Source organism: Sciurus vulgaris, assembly GCF_902686455.1.
Source record: "Sciurus vulgaris genome assembly, chromosome: 9".
NCBI lineage: Eukaryota > Metazoa > Chordata > Mammalia > Rodentia > Sciuridae > Sciurus > Sciurus vulgaris.
This window is the reverse complement of record NC_136469.1, coordinates 18,656,463-18,678,423: the sequence shown is the minus strand read 5'-3', so window position 1 is coordinate 18,678,423 and position 21,961 is coordinate 18,656,463. Positions and strand designations below refer to the sequence as shown.

The following is a 21,961-nucleotide window of genomic DNA, read 5'->3' as shown; positions in this document are numbered from 1 at the left end:
CCTTAAAACTGTTTTCAGGGGTCACGGGTAGTGTTAGTGGTAGTGTTGCCATTCTGAGGCGGTCATGTACACGTGAGAGGAAGCAAAGGTGATATTCCAGTTTTCTCATTGCTTGTTTGTTGTGGGGCTGGGATGGGTATGCATTTAATAGGCGGTTAGCTGTAACACTCAAAGGAAAACACCAAGCCAGCTCATCTTACCCCAACAGTGGATTATTAAATCCGATCAAGCAATCTATTTGTGATGTGGCCTCTGAAAGACTTTTAGTGGTTTTCAAAAATTAAATCTAGGGGCTGCGGGTATAACTCAGTTGGTAGAGTGCTTGTCTTGCATGCAGGAGGCCCTGGGTTCAAACCCCAGCACCACATACACACACACACAAAGAATAATAATTAAAACTACCCTCAAAAGACAAAGGTTTTCAGCCTGGCCAAGTATTAAGGCCTCTTACAGGGCAGACATCAAAGATGGAATTCAGTGGCAGTAGAATAAAATGGGAAACGCATCTAGAACAGATAGAAACATTTTACATCTATGTTCCTGGGCTCTTAATATACCATCTTCATTATAGGCACTAAAGACACCTTTTAATGAAGAAAAGGTGGATGTTTCATCCAGAGTGCCTATTACTCCCATCACATTTGAGACTCAGAATGGACAATTTCTTTTTATGGGGGGGAGGGCACCTGGGGTTGAACTCAGGGGCACTCGACCACTCAGCCACATCCCCAGCCCTATTTTGTATTTTATTTAGAGACAGGGTCTCACTGAATTACGTAGCACCTCACTTTTGCTGAGGCTGGCTTCGAACTGGAGATCCTCCTGCCTCGGCCTCCCCATTCACTGGGATTGCAGGAGTGCACCACCGCGTCCGACAGAATGGGCAACTTCTACTGGATGGGATTGAGGCACTCAGCATGGACTAATGCACTGGACGGTGCAGCGGCACACTCCCGCAATTCCAGCAACTAGGGAGGCTGAGGCAGTAGGACCTCAAGTTCAAAGCCCGCCTGTGACTGCAGTCACTCAGAAGGTTGAGGGAAGAGGATCCCAAGTTTGAGGGAAGACTGGGCAACTCAAAACAAAACAAAACAGTCCCAAAAGACCCTCCACTCATTAGCCTCCTGGACAGTCTGCTCAGGGTCAGGCTCCGTCCTCACTGCACTGGGCAGCTCAACCGGATTCTTGGCATCCACTGTCCAATACTTAATCTAATCCCATCCAATGGCAGTCCTTGAGGATCCCCTCCAGGCAGAATGTTGGTAATTTCACATTCTTATTTCCTGAGTTCTGGGAAAGGCCCTCTTTGCCGACAACGCATGCGCTGATCTTTCCCCTGTGAAGTTAGTAAGTGGTGAACAGGCAACACTCGTGATCCAATCAAAGAAAAACGAAGCCCTTCAGAATGGCCAGGACATGACAAGGCTAAAAGAGCCCGATGGTAAAGAGCAACCAGGACAAGACCAAGGAAATGGGACAAGACGGGCCAGCGCACAGCCGCGCCCGTCAGTGCCCGCCCAGCACAGGCGGCCTGCCCTGCCTCACGCTCCGAGCTCACGGACGCTAACTGCCACTTGTTTTTTCCCTCAAATGTTTCAATGTCCAGCAAGCGACAGACACTACTCTAGCCTCCTGGAGACACATTAGCAATAACAGAGACCAAAATCCATGTCTTCACAGAGCTGTGTTCTAGTGGGGAGAGACGAGTGCATATTAGTGATGAAAGGCTGACACGATAACTCTGCATGATTTTTCCTAAAAGATCAAATAAAATCTCTCCCCCTCCCCCCATGACCATTATAGTTTGTCCTGTGGAGAAAAAAGAAGAAAGGCGTGATGGGGACTCCTGGTGGAGCCATGCACTTGGAGGCCTCAACAAAAGCTGGAATTTGAGCAGAGAACAGAGATGGTAAGAAATGGCCTCCTGGAGGCCCAGCACAAGAGCCCCGGCAGAGGAAGAGCAGTGCAAGAGCTCTGGGGTCAGCACTGCCAATCAGGAGTGGAGCTCAGTACTACCCTACCTGGAGCAAGAGAGAGTAACCAGAGTGCCGAGGCTGAAGACGAGGTGCCACCAGGACTGGCCACCCCAGGCGCAGATGGGGAGGCACTCCGTGAAGGGCAGCACCTAAACCCACGGGGGCAGCAGCGCAGCACCCAGCTCACCCTGGAGCGACTACGATGAGCCACCAACAAGCGTTCTGGTTTAAACACACGGGCTACGTATTAAGAATACGCTGCATGGAGGGAAACCAGGGCGGCCCTGAGGAAACCCACTGGAGGGGACTCCCAGCGGTCCGCCCGGGCTTGGATTCGGGTGGTGGCAGAGAAAGTGGTAGGTCTCTGCACAAAGCCCAGGGGTCGGCAAACTTTGTGGGTGACTTGAATGTGGTTCAGTGGTCAAGGCTGGCCAACGATTCTGGCTGAGCACGGAAGAGGAAGTTGCTGTGACAGTGGTCAGGAAGGCCTGATGGTGTCTGCAGAAATCAGGACTTCAGCAACTAGAGCGACTGGCATCCCGGGAGAGGGGCAAACAGGAAACAGACAGTTGGGAGATGTCAGTGCGGAGAAGCCGGCCGAGTTACCTCACCATCTTTGTGGGCTTTGCTTGCTTGTTTTGCGGTGGGTCCTGGGGGTGGAACCCAGGGCCTCAGGCATGCTAGGCAAGTGTTCTACCGCTGGGCCACATCGCCAGTGTAAAGTGAGTTTAAAGAGAAAGGAGGCCAAAGGATTGAGCTCTAGGACAGAAGGGACAGTGTGAAACTCTGCCAAGGCTGAGATGACGTGGCCAGAGAAGGAAAAAAATAAAAATATGATTTTCTTGGAACCAAATAAAGAATTTCATCAGGAGGAAGTTCCCACCTGCAAAGGGAAATGGCGATGGAGAACCGACCTGGACTTAGCACTGGAAACCCTGGTGACAAGAGCCATTTCTTATTTTTGGTGGAGTTGTGGGCAGAAGAGAATATAAGACAGAGTAGAGAAGTTATTTTGAAGAAATTATAGGTAAAAAGGAGAGAAATGGAGTAGAGGCAAGGTAAGTCTTTAGAACTGGAGGCTAGTTTCCAGTCTGCGGGCCACTGTGTGCTACAGGAAGAGTCGGGGCAGGCAGCTCCTGACTCCCATGATGGCGTGAGGGAGCCCACAAAGTCTCCCCCAGAGCAACTCCAAAACATGGACAAAGTGATCAAAACCAGTTACTTCAATCCTAGAAATGGCAGCTCTGCCGTGTGTTACATTCCTGGGCAGCCCCTGGGGCCTGGCCAGAAGGCAGGGCCTGGCGCTGCGAGAACTTTAACAGAACCCTGGCGTGTCAGGATGGCGATGGAGCTGAACAGAGATTCAGACTGCTGCTCATCTGTGTCCAATGTGGGGGTGGGGGAAGCCTCACAGATGCTAGGCAACAGCTCTACCACTGAGCTACATGCCCAGCCCCCTCAGCATATCCAGAAGTTTCTGGACATTGCCAAGACAGGCAGTTTTTTCTATACAAAACCCAGAGCACATCCAGAAACCAGAGCAAGTGAGAAAGCCAGGTGGCTGGAAGCAGGTACTGGGAAGACATCAGCGAGGTCCAGCACAAAAAGCAGCTGAAATTCCCAGGGTGCCTTGGCCTACTTGGGAATAGCCATCTGCCCACATCCCTGACGGCTGAAGCAGGCCTGAGGGGTCTGGCCTGCACGGTATCGCCTCAGCCCCAAGAGTTTTGCCAAACGTTCCTTAACAGGCATGGTACTTTGGAAGAACTCTTTGCTACAGAATAATGAGTTGCTGTTATTTTAATGTTCCTACCTAAAATTTTTCCATTTTTCTGAGCTGGCAATTTCTTGAGTACTTTATAAAATACCGATTGCTTTGAAAACCAAGTTTTTTGTCTTTAGCAAAGTTTAAATGGTTAGTGTGATGACAGATTCTTTTCAGTATTTTTGCCTTGTTTTAAAAATTGTAAGTTTTGTATGACTCCCTCCCTTTTGTGCTTCCAGTTGTTGAATTTGTCATGATGAAGGGAAAATTACAATAATCTGAGAATCAGGGGATAGGAGTTTGTTCATGACTTTTATGATAACTACCCATCCAAGGTAATGCAGAAAAATGTGTAAATTTGATGCTTTAAGACTTTGAACTGTGGGCACAGTGGTATATGCCTATAATCCCGGTAGCTCAGAGGCTGATGTGGGAGGATCACAAGTTCAAGACCAACCTCAGCAACTTAGTAAGGTCCTAAGCAACTTAGCAAGATACTATCTCAAAATAAAATTAAAAACAACCCACTTAACTACTCAAGAGGAATCTGAGGCAATGTCCTTAGTGCTTCCAGAGCATTACCGAGTGTGGATATTTTGTTAACAAGGTCATAAAAGGGTTAAAATACACTTAGGGTAGTACAGTGATATTACACTAGGTACAGAGTTGGTACTGGCTTAATCTGAGTAAGTTTACATTCGGGGAGCTGAATTAGGGGCATGACATGCTAAATGTTGCTGTATTTTGCAGTACTGAACTGGGGAAAGTATGGGGCAGAGCCCGTCTCCCTCCACAGCATGACAGCAGGACAGTTTGAGGGTCCAAGCTGACACTGACGTCTTTTTTACTTCTGAGTTTGGTGTGCTAATTTTTTTTTTTTTTTTTCCTCCCCTTTTGAGGCTGGGGAAATCGAACTGAGGGCCTTGTGCTTACAAGGCAAGCACTCTACCGACTGAGCTACTTCCCTAGCCCCTGGTGTGCTGATTTGTTTTTCCTTTTGAAGCAGATAGGTTCCACTTGTTCAAGGACCAGGGCACGCCGCAGAGCTCAGCATCTTGAGCTCCAGAGCACACGCAAAGCCCCTGCCCTGCACTGGGGAAGATGGTGTCCTCTTGTAGGTTTCCCTGTTTTGCAGTCTCTTATTCGATTACATCCCTTTGCGTGACACAAACACTCCACTGTCCTCTGAACAGCTGCAGTTAGGTGGCTCCTTTGTTCGCACCTTCCCAGGCCTTGCTCTCCATTCAGCTCCTGTTCTGGCCTTGGTCCTCACGCCCGACCGCCCCCTGCTGTCCAAGAAGCCTTCTGATACCCCTTCCACTTCACGCCCAGGGATGTGGACTTTAAAATCCTTTAAAAAATTTTTTTTGTGTGTGGGGGTGGGGGGTGTCCAGGGATTGAACTCAGGGGCACTCAACCACTGGGCCACATCCCCAGTCCTATTTTATATTTTATTTAGAGACATGGTCTCACTGAGATGCTCAGTGCCTCACTGTGGCTGAAGCTGGCTTTGAACCTGAGATCGTCCTGCCTCAGTCCTGTGAATGGCTGGCATTACAGGCGTGCGCAACTACTCCCAGACAGGCTTGAAAATCTCTTCCTGGTCTTGCCTGCTGCTTGCTTGTAGTTTAGTGACCTTCACCTGCTTAGTATCCCTCCCGGACTGTATGCGCATGGGCATTAGGCACTGTTCCTTGAACGAGAGACCACACATTTTAGACAGCACTTGCTGCTCATCTTACAAGACACAGCTCCCTTTGTTTGTGTGCTGTGTGGATGACACTTGGCTTGTGGACCTGTTATTACCATCCTAGGCCAGTAGATCCCTTTGGGATGCACAGGTCAAGTCAAACTTTATGAAGCAGTTCTTGGTCACATTGCAAGGGTTTAGCCTGGTCATCTCATGCTAATTAGAAGCTCAGATTGGCAATTATAGCTTTCTTGATTAAAAACATAAGTAAACTGGTTAGTTTAGGGTAGTCTTTAATATGTGTCTCAATGGAAGGATTGAAATCGGTTCTACTTGGCTCTTACTGAAAATATTTTATTTAGCACATGTACAAGTTACTGCCATTTCTTTGTTAAATTCAAAAGTTATGTCAAGTAACAATTATTCAGTTTTGGGAGAAAAAAGTTCTTTCAGTGCTGTGGACACTGACCAACAGTATACCACAACCTGAGAAGCTTTTACTTGCAACGGTCACTGGGAGATAAAGAAGGAGAGGGTTTGACATTCGTGCCCAGGGCTGCTCATCTCCCTGCCCAGTGTTCTATGGGAGCGGTTCATCCAGGGCAGCGAAGCCATTATGAGCATCAGTAAGTTAAAATCTTTCCATAAAGGAAAGCCCAAGCGCCGATGGCTTCGTTGTGATTTTGATAAAAGAGTTAAATAAGAAATAAAAACCGGGCTACGTGTCCGTTAATAGATGAATGGAGAAAGAAAATTGGTACATGTACACAATGGAGTTTTATTCACCCATAAAGAATGAAATCATGTCATTTGCAGGAGAACAGATGGAGCTTGTGAGTATTATGCTAAGGAAAATAAGCCAACTCAGAAAGTCGAGGGTTGTATTTCTGCTTGCATGTGGAAGTCAGAAAGAAGGAAAAAAGTGGGAGTGGGATCTTGTGAGAATAGAAGGAAGATCAGCAGCGGCGGCACATGCCTCTAACCCCAGCTGCTTAGGAGGCTGAGGCAGGAAGATCTCGAGTTCAAAGCCAGCCTCAGCAACTTTGTGAGACCCTGTCTCAAAAAGGGGAGGGGGCAGGGTTGGGATGTGGCTCAGTGGTTAAGCACCACTGGATTCCATCCCCAGTACAAATAAAGAGAAGTGACTAGGACAGAAAAAACAAGATGAGCCACATAAGGAACCAATCTGAGAGTTCTCAGTGGTCAAAGCAGGAACAAACCAATGCAGTATTAGATTAAACCCAAAGTGTAACACACTGATGACCATAATAAAAATGACAGAGGAAGGGGAGGGTAGCGGGTGAGGGGCAGCGACCATGATAACCTTTTACAGAGAGAGGGCAGAATGCAGAGCTCTGCAAACCTTAGATTGACAAGATGATCAATGTCAACATCATGAGTAGTTAAATCACGTTAGTTGAACGTGATGTGATGTGACTGCCACTTTACCTCTGTGGACTTCCTCTGCCAAACCCGCAACCACAGCCTCATCATGAGACAAGCAACAGAAACTCCAGCTGAAGACACTTCAAGATGCCTGACAGTGTTCCTTTAAACCTTGAGGTTTTGAAAAACAAGGATAGACTGAGACTGCCACAGAACAGGAGTCCAGCGCAACTCCGTGTCTGAACACAGGAGTTTCCTGGCTGATCCTGGAGCAGAAAGAGGGCACTGGCAGCCAATCAGCAAGATTCTTAATGTGACTAATGCACTTTGTAGGGTAAGATGATGATTTTAGGGGAAACTGAGTAAGGGACATGAGAACCCTCTACAGTACCTTCCCAATTTTTCTGTAAATCTAAAATTTTTTCAATATAAAAAATTTATTTGGAGAACAGATCAGGCTTAAATGTAAAAGCTCAAATTATACTTAAAAAAAGCATAGGAGAAAATCTGTGTAAATGTGTTAGGCAAAGAGTTCTTCAACAGAGCACCAAAAATATAACCATAGAAGAAAAAAATGGACAAATTGGATTTCATTTAAATTAAAATACGTTTGCCAGGCATGTGGCTGCACGGCTGTAATCCCAGCGACTCAGGAAGCTGAGGTGGAAGGATTGCAAATTCCAGGCCAGCCTGGACAATTTAGCAAAATCCTGTCTCCATATAAAATATAAAAGAGCTGGGAATTGTAGCCCAGTAGTATAGCCCCCATAGGTTCAATCCACAGGACCACAAATAGTAAGTGAATGAAAAGATAAAACATTTTGCTTTAAACTATTAAGAAAGGGAAAAGATAGCTGGGCATGGTGGGCATGAAACTCAGGAGCCTGAGGCAGGAGGATCACAAGTTTAAGGTCAGTCTAGGCAACCTGGAGAGACCTATCTCAAAATAAAAAAACTAAAAGGGCTGGGGATATAGCCTGGTGATCGACCCCTTGCCTAGCATGCATGAGGCCCTGGGTTCCATCCCCAGCACCAAAAAATAAATAAATAAAAACAAAAAAATGTGACAAGACACAGATTGGGAGAACATATTTGCAAATCATAACCTTAATAGACTTGTAAATCAAAACTGTAAGAAGCTACCACCACATACCTACTAAAATGGCCATAATCAAAAGGACCACATGGAATGTCTGAGGATAGTCTCCTGCTGCTGGCATGGGTTTCAAATGGTACAGTCATTTGGAAACAGTTGTGCACTATTTTAAAAAGTTACACATCAGATTAGCATGTGACCTAATCATTTCGCTCTCAGGACTCTATTCAAGACAAATTAAAACATGTGCACACCAAAAATGGCTCACAAATGTTGCAGCAGCATGCATCTTCATAATGCCCCGAATGGAAACAACTCCATGAGCATCGTGGGAGTGGGTAAAATGCAGCATGTCTACACAGCGAAGCGAGGGACTCACGGACTGGAACTCAGCATCACACTAAATGAGAGGAGTGTCAGATGGCCCAACTCTGCAGGTGGAAACAGATCCTTGGATGGCCAGGCAATGGGGATGGGGTGCGGCTGAGCTGCCGCTGGGCTTGAGGGATCTGGGGGACAGACATGTTCTCAGCTTGGACTCTAGTGATGGTTGCACAATTATATAAATTTATTACAAATTATTGAACTAGCACCTTGTTGTTTTAGGGGCAGTACATAGTCCTCAATAAAGCTGGGATGGGGAGTGATGGGCAGATTAATGTGGATACTGCCAAGTGTGGACCACTGTGAAGGGGATGAGTTCAGTCCACTCTTCTGCTCACTCCTGTTCCCCCCTGCCCCCCGCCCTTCCACCTTCCACCATGGGCTGATGCAACAAGATGCTGGCCCCTCAATCAGGCACTCCTAGCTCCAGGAAATGTAAGAAATAAATAGGTAAGAAATAAATCTGTTGTTTGTTTTGTTTTTTTCAGTAGTGGGAAGTGAATTCAGGGGCACTTTACCACTTGGCTACATTCTAGCCCTTTTTCCTTTTTATTTTGAGACAGGGTCTTGCTAAGTTGCTGAAGCTGGCCTTGAACTTGCGATCCTCCTGCCTCAGCCTCCTAAGCTGCTGAGATTACAGGCATGCACTGCCAGGTGGGCTAAATCTCTGTTCTTTACAAATGACCCAATGGACTACAAAACACCCTGGAATCACTGCATGCTGGATACGCGCCACGCACTCTGCTTTGACTGCCTTTCAATCCTCATCACAATCCCAGGAAGCCACTACTCTAACAATGTCCACTTTACAACCAACCACCACTCTCTCTGCTTATCACCTAGGTGGGGCTGGGGGACAGTTCGGGGTAGAGCACTTGCCAAGCATGTGCCCTGGGATTCTATCCCATAACACACCCAAAGTCCCCATTCATTTCTCTAAGTATCAACCATTTAAAAATTTTTTTTTCCCACATAAATAAGTGTCTGCTTCCAAGATTTCATGCCATTTTACTGAAACTGTATGCCTTAATAAGAGCTCCCTACTGGGCGGGGTGGTGCACGCCTGTAATCCCAGTGGCTCGGGAGGCTGAGGCAGGAGGATCGTGAGTTCAAAGCCAGCCTCATCAAAAGTGAGGCATTAAGTAACTCAATGAGACCCTGTCTCTAAATAAAATACAAAATAGGACTGGGGATGTGGCTCAGTGGTCAAGTGCCCAGAGTTCAATCCAGGTACCCCCCCAAAAAATTAAAAAAAAAAAAAAAAAAAAAAAAAAAAAAAAAAAAAAAAAAAGAGCTCCCTGTCAGGACTTCAGAAGGACTTTCAAACATTCAGAAAAGTTCAATGTTCAAAGTTAACTTTCTGAAGCTAGATAAATCCATCAAAATGAAAATCAAGGTATTGAAAAATACCAAATTGTGCCCCAAACTTCCGAACTTCATCTGGTACTCATACTGGCTTCTGGATCTAATTTCATGTATGGAAACAAGCATTTTGAATTTGACCCCATATATATTCAGTGTGTGCCACTTTGCTAGAAAAAGTATCAGCCATCATTCTCAATGCTATACCCAAGTTATGATTTACACAAGTGACAGGCACATCAAATGGCTGCACCTCAGGGTTGGGAGTGGGGCTCTGGGCAGAGTGCTTGCTGGTATGCCTGAGGCCCTGGGTTCCATCCCCTGCAGCAGCACCACCACCACCACAGAAAACCTGTTTCTTAAGACATCTGGCAACAGCAGCCCGTCCCTTGCCACTGATTCTACAAGCAAATTTTCTTATGTAGTTAGAACTAGATGCTTTCCTCCCTTACTATTAACTATTATCAATACTTCACTTCTACTTTATTTCTTTAGAATAAATATCTTTTCTTAACCTTATAATAGCCACTAAAGAGTTGCTGGATAATTCAGATTTTTTAGATTTCTGAAATACAGTAATACAGATTGAATATATCTTCTCTGAAATGCTTGGGACCAGAATGTTTTCGAGTCCAGATCTTTAAAACTTTGGAGTATTTGCACATACATAATGAAATATTTTGTGGCTAGAACCCAAGTCAAACATGACATTCATTTGTTTCACATTCACTCTATGTACCTAGCCTGAAGGTAATTTCACACTATTTCCCAGGTGTCTGCATTGTGAATGCAACTCATCACAGGAGGCCAGGTATAGACTTTTCCTTTGAGAAATCACAGGTACCCATGAAGTTTCAGATTTTAGTGCATCCTTAATGGTACCATTTACTACACACTTCTAAAGCAAACCAGGCAGATGACAATACAAGATCCTAGAGTAGTGACCACAAGGAAACTTCCCAAATTTAATGAAACACTTTCCCATCAATAATTAGGATACTGGATGACAAAGGTCCAGCCCACCACCCATCTGAAGCAATCCTGACACCATGCAGGAATCACAGACACCTCTCCAGATCTGTCCTTTTAGCAACCCAGGAACTGTGTGCTCCAAGCTGTGTTCAAACCATTTAGTCTGAATAATTTTTCTCAGTTTGAGCTTAGTATCTTAAAAGGGTGACTCAGCAAAAACAATGATTAAAAGGCAAACAATATGTAAAAGGCAGAATTATCTTGGGTACATACCTGGAGGGCTGCTGAAGCCAATCAACCTTGGGCCCAAAGAAACCTCCAAGAAAAAAGTACACAATACACCAAAACTACGAAGGACCAACGTCACAGGAAGGCATCATTAAAGCGGCAATCCAATGCTGCCATCTGCTGGCCATGTGTGGAACCTCCTCAGAAACTTCAGACCTAATAAAGTAGCTGATTTTTCATTCTGATTTCATTAAGCTTATTAGAGTAGGTTCCTGAATAAAGGCAACCACCTTCAAGACAAGCCATCGAAAATGAACACAATACACATCGACATAAAACAGCATGGATGTTGACTACACAGTATATTTATTCCTCTTTATTTTAAATTTTGAGACAGGGTCTTGCTAAGTTGCCAAGGCTGGCCTGGAATCTGTGATCCTCCTGCCTCAGTCTCCTCAGGTGCTGAGAGTACAGGTGTGCACCACCACACCTGGCCCAATTCGCTGGCTCTCGTTTTCTTACATCTGGCCTATACCCGTGGTGATCTGAATTCCAATCCTTGTTCAGCACTCAGGAGACTCTAAGCTCCAAGGGCAGGGATTATGACTCCATTGTTTGCTCAGTGCTTTAAAAAAGGACCAAGGCTGGAGAAGCAGCTCAGTGGGACAGCGCTTGCTAGCACATGCATGGCTCTGGGTTCCATCCATAGCAGAGAAAAAAAAAATTTTTTCCCACTTAATTTGAAAAGATATTCGTGAAAAGGGGATACAAATGATAGCAAAATGCCAAGGAATCCTGTCAAAACGCTAATGGAGGACTGCACATCACGGTCTATCAAGCCCTCTCACTTGCTGCCAGTTACCCTCTCAAGAACTTCTGGGCTATTAACACAATTTTATAGGTGGGGACACAGAGTCTCAGCAGTTTAAATGACTTGTCCTCATCAAAACTCAAACAGTACAATACGTCCCCTGAAGGTGATCCTGTTCAGTAACTGAACAGGACCACCTTTAAATTTTATGTAGTGTGGACTTCAGGACATTAACGCCCAGATCCTAGAGAAGGCATTCGATGTGCCAATTTAGGAAGATATTTTCTGGTGAGGGTCTGTGGCAGTCTCCAAATCTGTTACTGAGCACCCGTGACTGAATGTGGCAGGCATGCCAGGAGTACTTATCAAGTGGGCTATGGGAGCCTCGTGGCCAAAGCATCAGCTGCCCTGGGCAAGTGCAGGCTGTGAGTGAGCAGAAGCAAGAGGACTTTAACTGCCCCGACTCCTGTGAGGCTGCCTGCTCCCAAGGCCTGGAGCCTCCTTTTAGCAATGGAACCCCTCTTTACTGTCTGTGCTCAGTTTCTTCATTTGGGGCCAGAAATAACCTTACAAAGTTACAGTGAGTTAAGTAAGACGGACCCAGCACATCCTAAGTGATCAGCCACATGTCAGCTGTCAGCTGTCCTCTCGCTCGCAATCCTGTGAAGCAGGTGTCCAACTATTTTCCAGACTCAGATAGCGAAGAGTTACCTGCGCCGTGAACTGCTGCTGGTCAACGTCTCCACGTGTGGCACCTGCCTGTGAGGGAGGGGCCAGGCACACACAGCCACCTATCTTACTTGCCAGGAATAGACAGAGGTCAAGTTCCACCTCCTCCACCCGTCAGACGTCACGGTCATTACAGCACACGCGGGTACAGCACAAAGTGTACAACGTGGTGTCATGACCCGCCTGGCATTACCAGGGATATCAAGTGAAGGTCACGACTGTCAACCCAGTGTGTCTAAAATTACAAGCACCAAGACGCGCCTGACAACCCAAGCGACCTTTCTTTACCCGGCTAGACAAGGACGCCTGAGTGTTTTCCAGAAAAGGCTGAGCTGTACCTTCAGTCACGACAGACTCAAAAGACATCTCCGAGGAAAAAGAAATCCCCTCCCCAGGAAAAGCTTGACCTGACTGGAGCCAATCCCTTCCACGAGCTGGGCTTTTCCAGAAGAACGCTCTGAAGAGACGTGCCAGAACCACAAACCAACACCAGCGATACTTCATCACTAGCATTAGGATCTAGAATACCAAGAAAACGATCCATTTTTAGTTATGAAAGCTAGAAGGAATATTTTGCTGACAGCAGAATTCTCTCCAGGTCAGGGGTCTACAAACCACGGTCCGGGAGCCACACTGGCCTTTCCTGGTTTTTGCAGCCAGTAATCTGACTCTTTCTTTTATATTTCTAGTTAGAACATTTGTGTGTGTGCATTTTGTTTTCTTGTTTGTTTCTGTAGCACTGGGGATGGAACCCAGAGGCGTTCTACCACTCAGCTACATTCCTAGCCCTTTTTTTTAAATTTTGAGACAGGGGTCTCACTGAGTCAGTCAGGTTGGCCTTGAATTTGTGATCCCCCTGCCTCAGCTTCCCTAGTTGCTGGGACTGCAGGAGTGTGCCACCACGCCAGCTCAAAGTGCTCATGTTTAAACCAGGAACTGACATCTCACACACGACAGGTCCTTGGGCCTGATGGTTCTAGATCATGAGAGTAAAATGAAACCTACATTTCTCTCCTTCCCAAGACTTTTCAGTAATAAAATTCCTATAAGTCAAAAATGTTTAAAGACCAAGTCACAGCCAGGCATGGGGTGCACGCCTGTTATCCCAGTGACCTGGGAGACTAAGGAAGGAGGATGGCAAGTTGAAGATCAGCCTGGGAAACTTCATGAGATCCTGTCTCAAAATAAGATTAGAAGCAGGGGCTGGGGAGATAGCTCAGTCAATAGAGTGCTTGCCTTGTAAGCACAAAGCTCTGGGTTTGATCCCCAGCCCCACAAAAAAAGATTAAAAGCAAACAAGGAGCGGGGAAGTAACTCAGAGGTAGAATGCTCCTGGGTTCAATCCCCAATACTGAGAACCAAGAAAGAAGGGGAAAGGTGGTGAATAGTCACTGTGCTAAGAATTACAGTCAAAGTGTTTGTCCTGCCCCAGAGCAGATGAAACCAGGGCAAATGTACCAATTTCAAAGGAAAACACTTAACAGCTGACACACAGATCTTACAGAGGGTACAGCACAAAGTGTACAACAACGTGTCATGATCTTACAGGGGTTGTGGGAAAGACCAGGTGTTTGCTGAATCTTCATGTAGAGTGCACCCTTAAGAAAACAACTTGATTTAGTCATGGTGGTGCACACCTGTTATCCCAGCAACTTAAGAGGCTAAGGCAGGAGGATTGCAAATTTGAGGCCAGTCTCAGCAACTTAGTGAGGGCCTGTCTCAAAATAAAAAAAGGGCTGGAGCTGAGGGTCAGTGGTAGAGTGCTTGAATGCCTACCGAGCATGCCTCACCTGAGGCCTGGGTTCAATGCCCAGGACCATACCTCACATGGAGAATCAATAATATTGGAAAACAAGAAGGATGCGTCAAGGGGCCACACTTGGAGGAGTTCCAGGAAGCTCCAGGAGCTCCAGGAAGACAGGGATGGGTTTGAGTTAACAGACGAACCAGAGTGGAGGAAAATGCAGCAGATCCCAAAGGCAAGCACGGCCCTTCCAAGGGTGCCCTGAAGAAGCTCTGTAGATAGAAAGGGCAGGGGAGGCGGAGGGGCAGCAGTGAGAAGGAAACCTGCAGCAGCGTCTCTGGTCTCAGCTTCCCCTCACACAGGCACTGGGAAGAACGGCTCTGCCTACTTAGGCAGTACAAACAGAAGGCTCCTGAGGAGTGGAGGATATGCCACAGAAAGGCTCCCAAAATGAATGAACCTGCAGGAGCAGACCGTATCAAGAGCTCGCCAGAACCGGAGGGTACCTACCTACCTCCCTGCCAACTGGGGACTGAGCCCAGGGATGCTCCAAAACGGAGCCACATTGCCAACCCTCTCTATATATTTTATTTTATTTTTTGGTACCAAGGATTGAACCCAGGGGCACTTAGCCACTGAGCCACTCCCCCACCTTTTTTATTTTTTAATTTTGAGAAAAAGTCTGTTTCGGTTGCTTAAGGCCTAAGTTGCTAAGGCTGGCTTTGAACCTGCAATCCTCCTGCCTCAGCCTCCGAGTAGCTGGGATACAGGCATCCAGCTCAATTTTTCAAAAGGAAAGAGGTTAGACTGGGGGGACACAGAATGAAGTCCTCCTTGCTTTGGCGAAGGTTGAGGTCTCCAGGAGGCTCTCTCATGCATTCTCCAAGGAAGTCCAGCTGCCAACGCACCAGACCCTTTTCCCACCCAGCTTACTACTGCTCTTCAGAGAGGTGAAAGCAGAAAAAAGCAAACACCTTCTTGCATTTAAAGCTCCTATTAGACCAAAAGAGGTTTCCATGAAAAAAGGGGGCTACTGGAAAACTAGAAAATGTCTACACATGTAAAATGACTGCAAAGCAGGACATTTCAGAAAATCTCATGAAATAAAGATAAAGGCATTGAAGAAATGAAGAGACATGGGGGATAGATCCACCAGGCCAACAGCCTAACAGGAGTTCAAGAACAGAACAAGACACGATAGAGTGATAAGATCGTCAAGAAATAATGGACAAGTTTCCTGTGCTGAAGGATGGCATATCTTTAGACGCCACAGGCTCACCAGGAGCTGAAACATTTATTTGGATGAAGCTTTAGAACACCGAGGAAAAAAAAAATCTTGTTAACTTCTACAGACAATTCTCACAGTGATCTTTACACTTTGGAGGCAAAAGATTTTCATTACTGGCATGTGTTAATTTCTGTAAGTTTTGGAAAAAAATAAAACCCATCAAGTCATGAAATTATTTCCAAATAAGTCAGCAGACTTTCATTGATGGTTCACATTCATGAAAGCAAAACATAAAAAGGAAATAGAAAAATATTATATCCCAGGAATGATTAGAATAGACAAAGTAATTCACATGGTAGCCTGTGCTGGACCAGGTGTTGAGAGTCCCCATGTGCTTGCAGACATCAGACAGACACCCAAGCTTACTTCCTTCTTCTTTCCCAAATACTGATTACTAAATACCCTCATGGAAGGTGCGGTGGTACACGCCTGTAATCCAAGTGACTCGGGAAGGTGAGGCAGGAGGATCCCAAGTTCAAAGCAAGCCTCAGTAACTAAGCGAACCCTAAGCAACTTAGCCAGACCCTGTCTAAAAGTGAAAAAAGTAAAAGGGCTGGGGATGTGGCTCCGTGGTGAAGTGCCCCTGGGTTCAATTTCTAGTGCCAAATTAAAAAAAGGAATATCCCCTAATGCTGGATGTGGTGGTGCCTGTAATCCCAGTTACCGGGGAGGCTGAGGCAGAAGGATGACAAGTTTGAGGCCAGCCTAGGTTGCCACACATGTGCAAGGCACAGGGTTCTATCCCTGGTACAGGGGGAAAATATCTGGGAAAGGAAGATAGCAGGGGAGGATGCAGTCGGACTGAGGGACGCCTCGCTGCAACTTTTAGACGCTTACTTTCACAGACTTCTCATATTACTCCAATTAGATGGGAGAAAAGTGGTTCTACAATTTTAATTTTTGCCCAGCCCCCCACAGTCCCATACGTCTCTAACTTTTGGAGACATGAGAATCAATACATCATACGAAATGTATGGCAGGCTTTCAAGACTTGGCAAAAGGAGTCCCCGTTGGTGCCTATCTGCGCTGCCTACCTGGGCTGTATGTCAGAATCATTAATGCTCCAGCTGCAGGCATTGAAATTCAAAAGATCTGAGTAGGGCCCTAGCGTTTGTGTGACAGTGGAAGGAGGAAAGAACATCACGGAGACTTCACATGCTTTCCCTGGGCCCTCCTGCCCACATCCCTGACATTCTGAACCCATCTGAATTCACTAGGTTTTAGGAATTGATCTGACGCCAGCTAGAGACAAGATAGCCAACGTTTTCACTTGTGGTCGTATTCCTTCTGTGAGAATGCCTTTTTATTCCAATTTTAGGAACAACAAATCTGAAATATCTTCTTAGCTCCTTTTTTTTTAACAAAAGTCTAGTCCACTTACCATGTCCAAACACCAATGCATGTCACCCTCCAAATTTCTACTAGTTATTGAAGTATGATAACTACTATTTAAATAACTATCAAGGCCCCATAAATTCTGATTACTCAGAGGAGTGACTCCTAACAACAAATATTGATGCTGTGAGTCTCCCTTCTTCTCCACCCTCTTCTTCCAAGAAATCAGAAGATGACTGCCTCGCTGTTTTAGTGAAGAGAGGAACATACAAACCTTGCTTTTTTTAGGGATCTCCTTCCACGACAATGTCTCAAGTTTCTTCTCGCGGAACTGCATAAATACTCCAGTTCCTTCCTTTTCTTCAAATCCTTTGTTGGGGGTAAATGCTCTTGCTCAGGGGTCTGCTGAACTTCCTGGGCCCCGAGCTCAAAGATCTTACCACTCTTCCAGAATTCTCCATGGCTTCTCAAACTTGCCAGAATCACTTGGGACACTTGTTAAACATAGCAACTTGCCAGTTTTCTCAGGAAATCGCTCCAAACAAACAGGTACAGAAGCAGAAATCTGTATTTTAACAAGCTTTCCAGATGATTCTGGAAGTACCTCTTTGCCAAAGATGTTCTCCACTGCCCCACATCTGCCACCTTCTTCCAGGCATTCCCTTCCAAAGTACCTTCCTTCCTCCCAAAGCAAAGATTTTCCCCTGATTTGTCTTCTCAATTCTTGCTGCAATTAGTCATGGGGCACAAATTAATATTTGGCTTTTCAAGTGTACTGTTATTCAATGAATAATGTGGATATAGTGCTATCAATTCATCTTATTTGCTTTGAGGTGAAGTCTAGTGTTAGGAGACCGCAAGCAAGGTTAAACGTTTGTATCCAAGGGGGCTGAATACGGTTCTAGAGCCATGGCTATTAACTCAAGAGCCACCCGCAGTTCACTGCATTGAAAGTGTTACCACCAAATGCAACAGGAAAATGATACCTTAGTTCTCCCACAAGGAAAGCAATTTATTCCGTAGAAGCTTGATAATTACACGCTTTCCCATTTCTTCTCTCTCATAAGCAGCTTACTCACAGAGTTAAGGGACCTCCCAAATAAAGCCACTTCCTCAACAGAGCTGGTATTTGCCTTTAAAATTGTACCAAGAAAAAAGCATAGTGTTCCAGTGGTGGAGAACAGTAATCCAGCCAACTCCTCATCATCTGCGGAGGGCTCCGGGGCCAGCACTGACACAGCCACGACAGCTCCCGCTGCATCTCCACCAGTACAGTGACTGTGGCAACTGCTACGTCTTCATGGGGCTGCTATCTCTGAAAACACTGAGATCATCTCCCAGTTCCCCTTTAAATCCTAAAACCCTTGCATTTGAAAACTGCAAAGGGACTGTGCTCATTTTCCCAGTAACTTTTTGAGGTAGTGTCCAGGTGCTCCACCACTGAGCTACACCCTTTTTTTTGTTGTTGTGTTTTTGAGATGGGGTGTCACTAAAGTTGCTGGCACTGGTCTTGAACTTGAGCTCCCCCTGCCTCAGCCTCCCAAGTAGTTGGGATTACAGGCCTACACCATGCCACACCCAGCTAATTTTCCCAGTAACTTCCAACTGCGAAGAGGCATAAAAGGAACCGATTATCAGATGGGTCCAAACGTAGGGATTCATTACCACTCCCCACAAGACTGGAGGGCAGAGCAAAGCCGGTCCCACCTGTGCAGATAAATATTCTAACTTTGGCGCATTTAAGAATAGTCTGGGGCTAGGGATATAGCTCAGTTGGTAGAGGGCCTGCCTAGCACGCACAAGGCCCTGGGTTCCCCAGCACCACCAAAAAAAACAAAAACAAAAACAACAAACAAACAAACAAAAATCCCCCAATAATCTGTTTAGTATGCAAGCGGCCCTGGGTTCAATTCCCAGAACTCAACAAAACACCCCCCAAAATTCCCACAAAACTGGAGTTTTGATATTATTTGGCTCAGTACTGTGGAATGGGAGGGGCCCACTATTAACAATTCTGATTTAGCAGCTCTACAGGAGAGATTCCAGCATCTGCACGTCTAAAAGCACCCGCGGCAGGTTTGGGAAAGCACTGCCTACTTTGCAAAGCGCCTCTTCTCCAGTCTTATCCCCCATGCCTTCCCTCAATTAATGCTTAATATTAATTTCTTCCGATCCTACCCAGGTTTCAAGGCCAGGTTCAAGGACCAGCCACTTCCTGAAGCCTAAAAGGATCACCCCGGCTGAAAGGGACTTTCCCCTTCCTGCACCCTTGGTGCAGTTGCATATCTTTAACTGTAAGAACAAAAGCTGTTTCATTTCTTTCTTTTGCAAAGCTCATCTCTTCTACAACAGTTTAAGTATGATAAAGGTCCTTCGTTTCTTCTCTTTTTTTGGTGCTAGGGATTGAAGGCAGGGCCTGAGCATGCTGGAGCGCTACCACACAGCAACCTTGATGGGCTGCCGTGTGGGTGTCGTTCAATGGAAGAAAGCTTGCCTAGTATCTGTGGGCCCTGAGTTCCATCCCTAGCACCCCGCCCCACCCCCACACACAAGGAGCCCTGCTGAGTCCTTCAATTCTTCATCTATAAAACCAAGGGGACTTAGCTTTTAAAAACTTCATCAAATACTCCTATATCTGAAGCCTAATATTTTGCCCTGCAGTGGCCAATGCGGTCATCCCAGCAACTCAGGAAGCTGAGGCAGGAGAATTTCAAGCTGCAGGACCGCCTGGGCAATTTAGCGGGACCCTGTCTCAAAATTTAAAAAGGACTGGGGCTGTAGCTCAGTGGTAGAGCACCCCTGGGCTCAATACCCAGCAGTGGGGGGGGGGGCGGGGGGCGGGGGAGGGGAATGGCTTTTGGTGAACAGAAGGCATCAGTTTTATAAGACCTAAATTAAGACATACAGGTCACAGAATGACAGAAATATTAAAAGAGTGGAAGGCTCCAGATGGGCGTGGTGGCAAGCGCCTGTGATCTCAGTGACTGGGAGGCTGAGGCAGGAGGATCGGCAAGTTCCAGGCCAACCAAAGCAATTTAGGGAGATCCTGTTTCAATTTGAAAAAAAGAAAGAAGACTGGGGATGTAGCTCAATAGTAAAGTGCCCCTGGGTTCAATCCCCAATATAAAACAAAGAGTGGAAGGCTCAAAAAAAAAAAAAAAAAAAAAATTCCAATATAAATGTAACACCCCCAGTCAACATATGCTGTCATTAACATGACTTTAAGAAAATTCAGAACATCTAGGCCATGCAAGCCACATGATCAAGTGTCATCTCTTTTTTTTTAAACATAAAAATATTCCTAAGTACTGCAATAATAAGTGTAACCGACAGAAACAATTTGTAGCCTTAGAAAGATTTAAGGTAGGTCAAAAGCGATAAATAGGAAAGCCCAACACGCAAGGGTCAAGCGGGAACCGGAGCAGCGTTCCGGTCTGGACCAGATGCAAGCCCCAGGAAAGGCACGCTAAAGGAGGAGAGGCCAGGGGCGCGGGACGAGGACCGGCTCGCAGGCCAGACCCGCGCCCGGCAGCCCCGGCGTCTCATTCATTCGGGCTCCAGGTGGCCGCCGCGCGTCCGCCGCGCAGGGGACCGCCGAGCACTCACCTGTCCGGGAACACGACCTCGCGGCGCCCGAGGCCGCCGAGACCGCCGCCAGGAGCCGGGGGGACGCGGGCCGGGGGACGATGGCGGGCGGGGGCGAGCGGCGGCGCAGCCGGGGCGCGGGCAGGCGGCGCAGGCCGGGGGCGTCCCTCTGCAGCAGGGCGGAGCAGAGCCGCCGCGGGCTCTGATACATGCCGGGCGCCGCCGCCACAACCGCCGCGGCCGCTGCGCGCGCCGGAGGAGCAGAGCCTGGCGGAGGCCGGGGCCGGCGAGTCGACCGGGCCACCGGGGCGGAGCGGGCGGATGCTCCCGAGCCGCTTCTCACTCCGCCGGGGAGCCGGGTAAAGTCCGGGGCAGCCGAGGCCGGGAGGCGTGAGAGGACGCGGCGACGGCGGCGGCGGCGGCTCGGTCTGCCGCGGGCTGGCGAGAGCTGGAGCGCAACCGGCGAGCGCCGCGCTGACAAAGCGGGCGCGACCACGCGGGAGCCGGAGGGAGGGCCCGGCGCCCGAGCGCGGCGCGGCCGGGCTGCGGCTCCCAGACCCGGGCCAGTCCTGTTAGCACAGGAAGGGGGCCTCGAGCTGTGACAAAGGGCGGAGGCGGCAGGAGGACCAATGTGACGAGTATCCGCTGGAGCGATTTTAAACAAACCAGCGCCCCCTCCCCGCCGGCTGGAATGGAAGCACCCACAGGCTGGGAATCCCGAGACGGTTCCAGGGCTGTGGCCCAGGGGACACGTGTATGTCCGAGTGGAAGACGGCGTCCGTGTGTGCGCGCGCGGGCGAGGGCCAACACAGCTCCCTTCCCCCTGGGCGGGCTGCGTCGGGTTGGACGAAAGTGAGCACAATAAAGCCCCGACTGTGTGCGAGGGCGACGCTAACTGCAGTGACGACCGCTGGCCTCGAGGATGTTGTCCTCGGGCAATGGAGGCAGAAAGCGACAGGAGAAATTAGACTGTACGGGTCTGCGACGTAGATAAGCTCAGGGCCACCCACTGGTGCTAGAGGTTACAATAGGCCCGCGATCTGTGGAAGGTTCGCTAGAGGAGTTGGCATTTGCGATGGGCCAGGTGGTGGGGGTGGGGAATTTACACCTGTGGTACGGGGGTGGGTGGTGGGGAGGGGAGCAGGGTGATTTGTGCAGGAGGCAAAAGCAAATAAGCAGAAAAGCCCTGAGCGTATTTGGGGAAAGCACTCCTTATTATGTAAGATGGAAGCGAAGGAGCGAGAAGACAGAAACTTGGGTATGTTGGATTATGGAGGGCAGAGATTACTCCAGACTGACTTCAGCAGGCGAGCCTTTGTTTTGTGAGCAGGAGAGCCAAGAATTTGGTCAGTGTTGTTGCACATCGTGTCTTTGGTTCATGAAAAGGCAAGAGAGAGTAGACCAGTGAGATAAGGGATATCCTAAACCTGCACCAGGTCGACGGAACTGGAAAAAAGTGGGTGGAAGAAATATCTCAGGTAGAGTGGGCAGCAGTTGATGACTAACCAGGAATGCAAGGGGAATGAGGGGGAGGGAAGATGCACGGCTGCCTTCATTGCTGAATGACTTATGAGTTAGAAATGTATTCTGTTGGTTTTCCCATGCGTCTT

At 47.5% G+C, this 21,961-nt stretch overlaps 1 protein-coding gene and 1 long non-coding RNA gene across 4 annotated transcripts in view; both read right to left on the bottom strand.

Moving 5' to 3' along the window:
• NOCT (nocturnin) overlaps positions 1–20,936 on the bottom strand; it is a 30,094-nt gene extending 9,158 nt beyond the window's left edge. Inside the window, exon 1 of one of the 3 annotated variants that reach the window (XM_079154834.1) lies at positions 20,373–20,936. In XM_079154834.1, the coding sequence (XP_079010960.1) occupies positions 20,373–20,562 (190 nt within the window). In that variant the 5' untranslated portion in view covers positions 20,563–20,936. Of the gene's footprint in view, positions 1–10,904; positions 12,702–12,737; positions 13,647–20,372 lie in introns of those variants that run through there. The other 2 variants (XM_079154835.1, XM_079154836.1) reach the window with 2 other exon arrangements.
• LOC306670203 overlaps positions 1–21,961 on the bottom strand; it is a 505,412-nt gene that overhangs the window by 154,408 nt on the left and 329,043 nt on the right. The window lies entirely within an intron of this gene.